Source organism: Nicotiana tabacum, chromosome 11 (assembly GCF_000715075.1).
Source record: "Nicotiana tabacum cultivar K326 chromosome 11, ASM71507v2, whole genome shotgun sequence".
Lineage (NCBI taxonomy): Eukaryota > Viridiplantae > Streptophyta > Magnoliopsida > Solanales > Solanaceae > Nicotiana > Nicotiana tabacum.
In genome coordinates this window covers 172,758,294-172,770,384 of record NC_134090.1, presented here as the reverse complement: position 1 = coordinate 172,770,384, position 12,091 = coordinate 172,758,294, and the positions used below count along the sequence as shown (strand labels likewise).

Here is a 12,091-nt window from a genome sequence, read left to right as displayed (position 1 = left end):
ACAGTGGTGTGGAGGGGAAAAGAGGGAGGGGGAAAGAGGGATTGGGGGCGAGAAGAAAGGTGGGAGAAACTGAGCAAGAGAAGAAAATTAGGAGGGTGAGGGTGGTAATTTCGATTAGCTTATTAACTTTACTTTTTTTTAGTTTAATTCATTTTTAATCAAAGTTACTAGTATCACTCTCTTTACGCACGCGCGTTACACATAATTTGTCCACCTCAGCTATGTCAAAGCCACATAAGGTTGGTCAATGTTTAGAGAGATTTAGAAAATTATTTTTGAACGAGTGTAAGTGTTCAATTGGCAAAATGATAAGTTTGGGGACCGGCATGACAAAGTGGCACAAGAATAATTGTCATTTAGGCTATTCGGTTAAGGTTCGAGAAGCTTCTCATCAGAGAAGATTGAGACCAACAAAGAAAATGGAAAAATAAAATAAGTCGGTCAACCCATTAAAGTTGGGCCTTCTTCTTTACAAAAATACCCAGTAACCCGGTCCACCACCATATACAATATATCAGTCCACAGCTCAAACTAAAAGAAAAGGAAAGGCTATTCTATTAAGAAAAGATGCTAGTACAAATAAATATGTATTGGGGCGGAGTCTAAGCTTTCATGTTCTCTACTTTGGGCCTGAGGCCAAATACTCAGATAGCCCAACAACCCCCCACCCCACCCCATTCAAGTTGAAGGGGGATAACACCTTCAACTTGCCCAGGAATGAATGATGGAGAGCACCAGGCAATGGTTTGGTGAATACATCAGCAAGTTGGTGAGCAGTAGGTACATGATGTAACTGAATCATCCCTTCAAGCAACTTAGCCCGAATGAAGTGACAATCCACCTCGATATGCTTGGTATGATCTTGAAATATCAGATTCTTGGCTATGTGAATGGCTGCCAAATTATGATAAAAAACAAGAATAGGATATGAAACAAGAACATCAATATCATGCAAAAGTCTGAATAACCATGTTAATTCAGCAACTACTTTGCTCACAGCACGATATTCAACTTCAGTTGAAGACAAAGAAACCACTGGTTGCTTCTTAGACTTCCACCCAATAAGACTATCACCTAGAAAAATACAGAAATCAATGACAGATTTGCGTGTGTCTGGGCAGGCAGCCCAATCACTGTCAGAGTAGGCATGCACAGAAAGATCAGAAGAATCAGAAGAATCAGAATAAAACAAGCCAACATCAGTAGTACCCTTGAGATATCGAAGAGCAGCAACCCTATGAGGAAGTCTATGGGCTTAAAAATTGACTTAAGTGTTGAACCCTAAAAGTAATATCGGGTCTTGTGTGTATTAGAAAAGGTAGCTTGCCAAAATGACTCCTATACTTTTCTACGTTAGGCAGAACATCACCAACATCAACATGTAATTTGTTATTCAATTTTAAATGGATAACCACAGAACGCACTTTGCCGAGATGATGATATCATCAACATGTAATTTTGGCAAAAATCTCCCAGAGATGATGATAAAATACGGGGTAACAGAGTTTCACACTTTGCCGAATACAAAATAAAACTGGATTACAACCCTAGAATAATCTAAAAACAAGAAAGAAAAATCAAAGCCCACTACCAAGAATCCCTACGGGTAGGAAGGGGAGTAGCCATCCAATTGTTGATATTGGCCCTAGGCCCCACAAACTGTATGTCTGCCTTACTGGAACCTTCTCCAGCTTCTATCATGTTGACATCAGCGAACAGCCTTTCGATTGAGGATTCGAGAAGTTGGAGGTTGATTCGAGGCAAGCAATCAATAGATCCGTAACGAGGGTGGTCAGGGGTGCCTTGGTGTGAGTTTGGGACTGTTGGGGTGGGTTTCAAGTTTTGCTCCTGCAGGTTGATTCGAGCAAAACGGGTGAGGGATTTGGATTGGGGGTGGTTAGGAGCTTCAGGGGTGTTATTTTGGTGGCCGGCGGCGTCGTTGCCTCCGGGTTTCAAGCGAAGGAATGCTATGGCAGCTAGGGTTTTGGGGAAGGGTTTCGTCTCTGAGAGACGATGATGAACAGGGGTTTGGACTGGGGGGGCTGGGTAGGAGGTTTCATTTATATAGTGGGGGTGGTTTGATCTTGACTGTTCGATCAAGAGAGATCGAGGGTCCAGATCAGTTCACTTAACTCAAACGGTGTCGTTTGGAGTAGTACTGGGGCAGTCCGGGTATTGAAGTGACGGGTCGGGGGTCAGGTTTGGTCAAGGCTTTGGGACCGTTTGATCAGTTGAGATCAACGGTCCAGATTGAGATGCCTGAAATGGCATCATTTGATAGAGGCTGGAGACGGGTTGGATTGGGGCGGGTATTGGGCTGACTTGGGGTGATATTGGGCCTGGATTTTTCTTTTAAAATTGGCCCAGTCCGAAATTTTTTTAGCCGAATATGACATTTGAGCGACCGTGCTAGAACCACGGAACTCAGGAATGCCTAACACCTTCTCCCGGGTTAATAGAATTCCTTATCCGGATTTCTGGTGCAAAGACTGTTAAACAGAGTCATTCTTTTTCTCGATTCGGGATTCAACCGGTGACTTGGGACACCAAAAGAAGGTGTGACACCGGGTACAACATTGACTTCAATACCCAAAAAATAGTGTAAGGACCTCAAATCTTTAATCTTGAATTCATTGTCCAGAAAATATTTCAAAGAAGCAATCTCATGCAAATCATCACCTGTGAGGATTATGTCATCAATATACTGCTAGAATGACTAGATGACCAAGAGACCTTTTAATAAATAAAGAATCATTAAGGGAATGATTGAAACCTCTAGAGCAAAAGAGCATGGGACAATTTAGCATATCATTGTCTTAAAGCTTGCCTCAAACCATAAAGAGGCTTCCTTAGTTTACAGACCAAGTGAGCAGAAGTAGAAACAGAAGAGTTGGAAGGGGAAACAGAAAAACCCAAAGGCAGATTCATGTAGACTTCTTCATCCAAATCACCATGAAGGAATGCATTATTAACATCAAGTTGAAATAGAGACCACTTTTTCTTAATAGCAGCAGCAATAATAAGGCATTTAATAGTAGATCTAATTTTACCATAGGAGAAAATGTTTCATTAAAGTCCACCCCCTCAACTTGTGTATCTCCTCGAATAACAAGCTTAGCTTTGTATCTCTCTACACTACCATCAGCCTTATACTTAATTTTATAGACCCATTTGCACCGAATGGGCTTCTTACCCTGTGGTAACTCAACAATATCCCAAGGGCGATTTGCTTCTAGAGCTTCAAATTCTTTTCTTATGGCATCCTGCTAGTGTCACGACCCAAGTTCTCCATCCGTGAATTATCGTGACGGCACCTAGTCTCTACAATTAGGTAAGCCTAATATTGCGGAAATGAAATAGAAACACAAAGGTAACAGCTAACGAATATAGTTAATAAGCAGAAACGATGCCGCTCGGCATATACAATAATCACTTTTCCCAAAACTCAGAATGTCACAATATCACAAGCTTCTAAGAGTTTCTAACTGCTCTATACATTTATGTCTGAAGAAAATAAGCGGAAAATCAACACAAGGGGATAGAACGGGACTCCAAGATATGCGGACGCGGCAGATATACCTTGAAGTCTCCTAAAGCAGTAACCACGCAACTAGACTCGAGCCTGATAGCTAGTACTTGGATCTGTATATGGAAAACATGTGCAGGAAAAGGGCATGAGTACACCACAACGGTATCCAGTAAGTGCCAAGCCTAACCTCGATCGAGTAGTGACGAGATCAGGTCAAGGCCCTACTGGTATAAATATAATAAAATTTAACAGAAAGAGATATCGCAGTAAAAATAAATACTGAAATTTAACTTGGAAATAAGCATAGAAGAACAACAACTCAGAAACACAAGGGTAACAACAGGGAATCTCCGGGATACCGTCCCGTAGTTCCAAACGTAAATGTGCAGGGGGGATCTCCTGAAATACCGTTCCGTAGTCCCAAAGAAAATATGCAGTGCCGGGGGATCTCTCAAAATACTATTCCGTAGTTCCAAAGTAAATATGCAGAAAATGGGGATCTCTCAGAATACTGTTCCGTAGTCCCAAAGTAAATATGCAGCTCAACCGTTATAAACAACAGTATAACACAAAAACCTACAGTTTAGACTAAGTTCAAATCAAAGGAAAAGCAATAAATTTCACTAAACATGCTGCACAGTATTTCAAATAGACAGTTAAAAATACGTAGGCATGCTTTTCTAATCTAAACATGATAGTACATATGCTAGTGTAGTTCAAACAAGGAGAAAACATGTTATGTCTAAGTGGGAAAAATGGAGTTTTGCCACAAATAGGCCGTGTACGTACTCATCACCTCACGTACACGACACTCATATACTAAACAGTACCAAATGCTAATAGGTGCTCCCCCACACAAGGTTAGGCAAGCCACTTACCTCGAACAAAGCTCAATCAATCCGAAACTATGCTCTTTCCACGAATATCCGGCTCTGGATGGCCCAAATCTAGCCAAATCAATTATATAATGTAAATATAGCTACAATCAACTAATCTAGCTAATGAAATCAAAGCTAATGCAAGAAAATAGAAAAACGCCCAAAAAGCCTCCCAGAGCCCACGACTCAGAATCGCGTAAAAGTCACAAATTATGAACATACTCACGAGTCTAACCATACCAAATTCACTCAAATACGATACCAAAATCACGATCAAAATTCCAAAATTCGGCCTAAGAACTCTCAATTTTCCCCAATTTTCACCCCAAATTCGAAATTAAATGATGAAATCAAGCATAGATTAGTGGGATATAATCATAAAGGAGTTAGGAATCATTACCCAATAAATTCCTCCGAAAATCTCTCCAAATTTCGCCTTCTATCGAGCTCTCAATCAAATTTTGTTTTATGAACTCAAACTCTCATTTTTTTAACTTTAAATCTGCCCAGGTACGCCTTTCTTCGCGAACGCGACCACCACTTCGCGTTCGCGTAGAACAGAAGTCCACTGCTCAATTTTTCCTCTTTCGCGAACGCGAGTTCCCTCTCACGAACGTGTAGCTTCATCTGCCAAGACCATCGCGAATGCGACCCCTTATTCACGAATGCGAAGAGCAAATTCCTGAGGTCCCAGCTGTTTCGTTTCCTCTACGCGAACGTGATGCCATTCACGTGTCCGCGATACATTAAAGTCCAAACCTTCGCGAATGCATCCCCTTATTCGCAAAAACGAAGAGCAATTTCTTCTTCTGCCCCAACTCTTCTTCGCGAACGCGGGCTTCTCTTCGCGAACGCGAATAACAAATCTCTACAACAAAAACCAGCAAAAATCTGTTATCCTTTGAAGTCCAAAAATGACCCGTTGAGCATCCGAAACACACTCGAGGCCCCTGGGACCTCTACTAAATATACCAACCAATCCTAAAACACCATACAAACTTAGTCGAGCCCTCAAATCACATCAGATATTGCTAAAATCACGAATCACCCTCCAATCCAAACTTTAAGAACTTTAAACTTTAAAATTCTACAACCGATGCCGAAACCAACCAAACCACGTCCAATTGACTCTAAATTTTGCACACAGGTCATATTCAATACTACGGACCTACTTCAACTTCCGGAATCGGATTCCGATCCAAATATCAAAAATTCCACTACCGGTCCAAAACTCCAAAAAATTGACTTTCACCATTTCAAGCCTAAATGAGCTAAGGACCTCCAAAACATAATTCGGACACGCCTATAAATCCAAAATCACCCAACATATCTAACAGAATTAACGAAATTCTATTCTGAAATAGTCTTTATACTATTCCGACTACGGTCTGAATTCTAAGACTTAAGCTTCCATTTAGAGACTAAGTGTCCCAAAATACTTCAAAAACCAAAACGAAACCTCCTGGAAAGTAACAATAGCAGAAAAAGATAAGGAAAAAGTAATTAATGGGGGAATCGGGGCTCTAACTCTCAAAATAATTGGCCGGGTCGTTACAGTTAGGCTAGGATAGGAGCTGTGTGGGAATATGTGTAAGGTTCAAAATCTTCATGTTGAGTAACGGAATAAGAGAGAAAAGAGGGAAGTTAGTAAATATAATCCTTCATATAGGAGGATGAGAATGAATTCTACTGGATTTTCTTAAAAGTGGTGAGGCAGAAAAGGTTATATTAGGAGAGACAGCAGGTACAATGGCAGGATTGATATCAAGATTGAAAGAAATAGGAGAAAGAAGAACCTCAGGAATAGAGGTAGGTAAGATAGGAGCAGGACTAGTAACAGGATTAGAGGCAGAACTAGTAGCAAAAGGTAGGGATTGTGATGCAGCACCAGGAACATCAGAAAAAGAATCAGGATTAGTAGCAGAAGATGGAGATTGTGATGCAGGTGGTAGAGAATACTTGGAGGAAACAGGGAAAGAGAAATCAGAAGAAAAAGGAAAATGGTGTTCATGAAAGACCACATCTCTAGAAATGAAGCATTGTTTAGACTGCAAATTATACAATTTGTATCCCTTTTTAGTAAATGAGTAACCAAAAAACATACAAGGAAAATCTCTAGGCTTGAATTTGTTTCTTTTGGAGAATTGGAACGGTGGCATAGCAAAGGCACCCAAAAGTTCTAAGGTGAGAGTAACTTGGTACTTTACCATACAACAACTCATAAGGAGACTTATTGTTGAGTAATCTAGAAGGAAATGTGTTGATAATATAGGTAGTTGTTAATAGACAATCCCCCCCCCACCCCCAAAATCTTATAGGAACTTTGGATTGAAGCAGTAAAGCCCTAGAGGCTTCAGGTAATGTTCTATGTTTTGTTTCCACCAAACCATTTTGTTGAGAGGTGTAGGGGTTGGGATGGTAATGGGGGAGAGCGGGGTGGTTTTACTCATATACGGGTGCGGGGCGGATTAAAATAAGTTTTAAATTTTTTAAAGCGGGACGGATTGTGGGTTAAATGCGGGACAACTTTGAATTTTATCTTTTTTGGAACAAAGCAATCATTTCAACTACAATTTTACATTCTTCTTCACTAGCACGAATATTATTTTGATTTATAATTAACCAATTTGCATAAGTCTCACCAAAATGATATTACATAAGTCAAGATATCGTATTAGTAATAGGAAATGAAAGTAACCCATTTATTTTGGAAGATCATCATAATACTCTCTCAATTTTATGTTTATGTGATTCTATTAAACTCTTCATTTTATAAAATAATAAAATGTCAAACTAGTTTGTTTTAGAAAAAGAATTAAGCGGGACGAGGCGATTTGAAATTTTTGTGGGTTTTTCCAAACCATCCCCGAACCCGCACCTCCCTATTGCCATCCCTATGTGGCGACAACTACTCTGATGAATAATCCCATGTTTAGAGAAAAGGAAAATAGCAGCAAGAGCAAAGCCTAATTCTAATGCATTATCAGATCTAATGTTCTGTATTGTAACATGAAACTGAGTCTTTACCATAGCAACAAAATATTTAAGCAAGGAAAAGGCATTACTTTTAGACCCTATGAGATGAGTCCAAGTGCTTCTAGAGAAATCATCAACAATGGTGAGGAAATCTCTAGAGCCAGAATAAGTAGGAGTATGGTATGGTCCCCAAGTGTCAACATGAATGAGTTAGAAAGGTTCAGAAGTGTGAATGGAACTTTCTGGAAATGGCAGTCTAGTTTGCTTAGCCATAGGACAAATTGTACAAGGAAAGGATTGTGTAGAAAAAATATTGGAGGAGATTTCAGAAATGCTTTTCATTTTAACAAAAAGAACATGATCAAGTCTGTTGTGCCAAACACCATCCATTTTATTCATAGCAGCTTTATTACAGGTGGCAGAATCTATATGTACAGAAGAAGAAGGAAAAGAACTAGAGTTACACAAAGATGAAAAGTTGCTGCTGTTTGAAACATTTGTCAAAGGGTGTTGGAGTTGAGATGACTGTTCCCAAACAAACTTGTACAAGACGTTATCCAGTTTACCAAGATCCAGAGGCTTCTTCAGAGAAGAGCCTTATATAATATATGAGATTCTAGTAAACTGAACTATGCAGTCAAATTATTCAGTAATTTTATGTACAGAAATAAGATTATGTTTAAATTAAGGCAGATAAAGAACATTGTGAAGGATAATGGACTCAAGTAAAATAAAAGATCATGTACATGTAACTTTAACTTTGTATTCATTTGGAAAAGAGACAAGAAAATGAATAAGTAAAGGTGTGATGTTAATGAGATAGTCTTTATTAGATGTCATATGGTCAGATGCACCTGAGTCAACTATCCAGGTTAAAAAGTCTGATTTACTTAGCAAAGAAGAATTAAAACTATATACAACATTCTTAGGCAGTAAAGTACCAGCAAAGTTGGCAGAATTTAAGGTGCTGAGTTGAGGTCCAGAATCATAAACATGAGTCTGCTAAAGCAAGGATATCAATTGAGCATACTGCTGCAATGTCAATCCATGTACCATAGATCCTTGATCAACCTGATTTTGAGTGGGATTTGACATAGAATTGGTAGAAATATTCTGAGAAGAAGAGTTGCCAGATTCTACTACATTTGCAGTTGTCTTTCTGCCTTTCGTGAATTTGAAGTTTGGCGGAAATCCATTGAGTTTGTAGCACTTATCAACCAAGTGCCCTGACTTCTTGCAATATTTACAGAAAAGACCAGAGTTAGGTTGATCAAAGATCACCTTTTGATTATACTATCTCTGTTGTGGCTGAGGTTGAGTGAACTTGACATTATTAGAATTGACATTGAAGGGAGCAGATTCAGGGTGAAACTGAGGATTTGTACTTACTTGCCTTTGTTTTTCATGTTGTAGAAGTATGTTATAAACACAATCAAGAGATGGTAAAGGATGCATCGTCAGCAAATTGCTTCTAATATCCGCATAGACCTCATTTAAACCCACGAGAAACTGATGGAGAAGACAAAGTGAATCTTTTTGATTTGGTGTTATTTGACTAAATTGGTGTTTGAATATTGTTTGTATTGGTAATTAAAAGCTTTGTTTCAAATTCGAGATTATTTGGAGCAGGTTTGGGGTGGATTGATCGAAATTGAAATTGCAAGTTCGACACTTTGTTAAAACAACACAAAAAAATTATGCCAATTGGATAGACTTTAATGAACAACTTAACAGATATGTAGAGTAAATATAGCATAAACTCTATCAATCCAGTAGAAAAATACTGAAGAGCAATTACTGTGTGCGAGTTAGGGTCTATTTTTTAAATACCCTCAATTTTGAGGATATTCGGCGAAGACCAGCTCCTTACAGGGCCATTCCTATCAATCACCCCTAACTATGGGGAGAAATTTAAAAATAGCCAGATTTACAAGTGGTCATTCAAAAATAGTCACAGTTTCAAAAGTAATCAAAATTTAGCCACTTTTCATGTAAATATAAATCTGAACGAAAACACTGTTCAAAATCTGGAAAATACTCCAGAATAATATATTGGAATTCCATTATAATATATTGAAACTCCTGTATAATATACCGGTCCAGCATAATATGCTGGAAGTTCATACACAGGTGCTCCAATCTCCAGTATATTATGCTGGAACTTTCCGCGTGTTGGAGTTCCAGCATAATATGCTGGAAGTTCATATATAAATGCACCGATCTCTAGTATATTATGCTGAAACTTTCCGTGTTGCAGCAAAATAGTGGTTATTTTTTAATGACTTTGCAAACGCTGGTTATTTTTGAATAACCAGTCCAAAAACTGGCTAGCCCGTGCTATTTTTACCTAACTACTCCCTCCGTTTCAATTTATGTGAACCCATTTGACTGGGCACGAAGTTTAAGAAAAGAGAGAAGACTTTTGAACTTGTGGTGTAAAATGAAGCACATATATTTTGTGTGGCTATAAATCATTGCATAAAGGTAAATTGTTTTCAAATAGGGAAAGAGGTCATTCTTTATGGCACGGACTAAAAAGAAAATAAGTTCACATAAATTGAAACGTAGGGAGTATGTGATACAATGGGCACAACTGAAGATTCCCAACCAAAGGGCCCGTTTGGCAAAACTCCCAAAGTTTGTGATTTGAGTGACTTCTTTTCAAATGGAGTTTCAGTCTTTGAGAAGAGGTACTTAGAAAAGTAGCAATTTATATTTGGCTAAACTATTTAAGAAGTGTTTTTTCTTGAGTATTAGAGAAACAATTTGTCTTCAGGCAATCTTTTCAAAAAGTATTCTAACAAACAAATTACGAAAAAAGGCATCTAAAGATTAACTTTGCAATTAATTAGTATTACTCAAATAGAAATAGGATTTCCTGTGAGAATATTTATACTGTCCCATTTTTTATTATTATTAACTAACTTAGTTTTAGAATTGAACTCCATCTTGGTAGAAGCTTTATTCATCGTTAAAGCCACTTATAGCCATCGGATTAGGAAAAGAGAAATAGACAACAAGCCTATGGGCTAATGCATGACAATATGACATACTAAAGCTGTGTAAATACTAATTCATATAGAATTATTTGCTGATAAAACACAGAATACACAGACTAATAAGAAAAACATAAGAAATTACATACAGTGAATTAACACTTGAACGTACACGTTAGGCCCAAGGTCTATTTTCTTAAGCAGAATGCACTATACCGCGACTATAGAGATGCTCGATCCATTAATTGGGAGGACAAAAGGTAATGAGATACCGCGGCGCCTTACAATTCTTAAGTCCAGTAGATTCATCAAAAGCATAGCTATATGCCCTAGGGCAAATAGTCTTAAAAAGCCGCGAAAACGCGGTTGGTTTGCATGTATTTTTATTAGCATATTCTCCTGTGCAGCAGTATTTTGGAGAGTTCGTAGCAAGACAAGCACTTTTACATCCAACAACTTTACCTTTGCTCTTTATCGCTAAATATTCAGGACAACATTGATTCAGATCAGCTTCACAAGCAGCAACACCACAACCAGCAGTACCACCAATCGGAATCATAGAAACAGGAATATTAAATCCATCAACTAAACTAACATCATAATAATGTCTTGAATTAGTTGGGGTTCCTAATGTCATCTCAACGAGCGTTGCAGGGGGGATTCCTCCGGCCCCTGAACAATTCAGAAGGCCGGAACAATCCCCTGTTTGACACGTTCCTTTACCATTTTTGTCGAAACAACAACCTTGTCTACCCCATAATCTACCTGACCATAGCTCAGGAACATCAAGTGTTACTTGTTGGCCAAGGTTGAGATGGAATCCGCCGTTGCTCGGCGTCTCGTGCCCTGCTGTTGCAAGAATTCCAGGCCATATGCTTTCTTTGCAATTGTTCACTATAATTAGTTGAGTTCCATCTGCATATAACATAAACAACATTAGAAAAGTCTAAATATTTTAATAAATTCTTAGCTATAGAAAACTTAAAAAACATTGAAAAAATATAGGGAGTGAATTATTACTTGAAAAAGATAGATAAAAGGACAAACATAGGAAGATCAAGAGATGTGAATAAGTTCTCATATTTTTCTGAATGTTATTCTTGATTTGACAAATTGAGAAAGTAAGCAAAAGATGACTATGTAAACGGAGGAAATATGAGTTCAAACGTGTGAAAAATTCTTTGTTATTTATATAAAAAAACTGCATAGGTCATGTAGAAGAGGTGGTAGCAGTTAAGGGGAGGTACTCGATATGCATTTTCTCCATGTTCCACTTTTCAAGGAAAAAATATGATAATTTTCTCTGGTTTTTTAATAGATATTTAGCCATAATTAAATTCATCTTTGCTCGTTATTTATATGATCTTTACAGGATAATCTATCATGATCATGTCTACTTTTGCTTATTTATTTTTTTAAATCTATTTATTTTATCTGGGAAACCTTGAAGTAACGGTATAGTTGTTTTTTTGTGACTTATAGGTCACAAGTTCGAGCCGTGGAAGCAGCTGCTAATGTTTGCGTTAGGATAGACTATTTACGTCACATTCTTGGAGTGCAGCCCTTCCCGTAAATGTGGGATGCCTTGTGAATCGGACTGCCCTAATTTTTTTATCTGGTTTAGCTGGCAGTCACATTAAATTTTAAGGATATGGATGGAAATGATTTAGCTAATTTTTCCACTTAGTTTAGTGAAAAAGTTAAAAATAAAT

The 12,091-nt window shown here is 38.1% G+C and overlaps 1 protein-coding gene across 1 annotated transcript; it reads right to left on the bottom strand.

Annotated features, from left to right (window-relative positions):
- Positions 1 to 10,442: 10,442 nt before the first annotated feature.
- Positions 10,443 to 11,657, bottom strand: LOC107799313 (thaumatin-like protein). The gene is made up of 2 exons (XM_016622413.2): positions 11,400 to 11,657; positions 10,443 to 11,294 (listed from the first exon to the last, which is right to left on the bottom strand). The coding sequence occupies exons 1-2, from the start codon at positions 11,584 to 11,586 to the stop codon at positions 10,621 to 10,623; spliced, it is 861 nt and encodes a 286-aa protein (XP_016477899.1). The 5' UTR covers positions 11,587 to 11,657; the 3' UTR covers positions 10,443 to 10,620.
- Between the last annotated feature and the right edge of the window lie 434 nt (positions 11,658 to 12,091).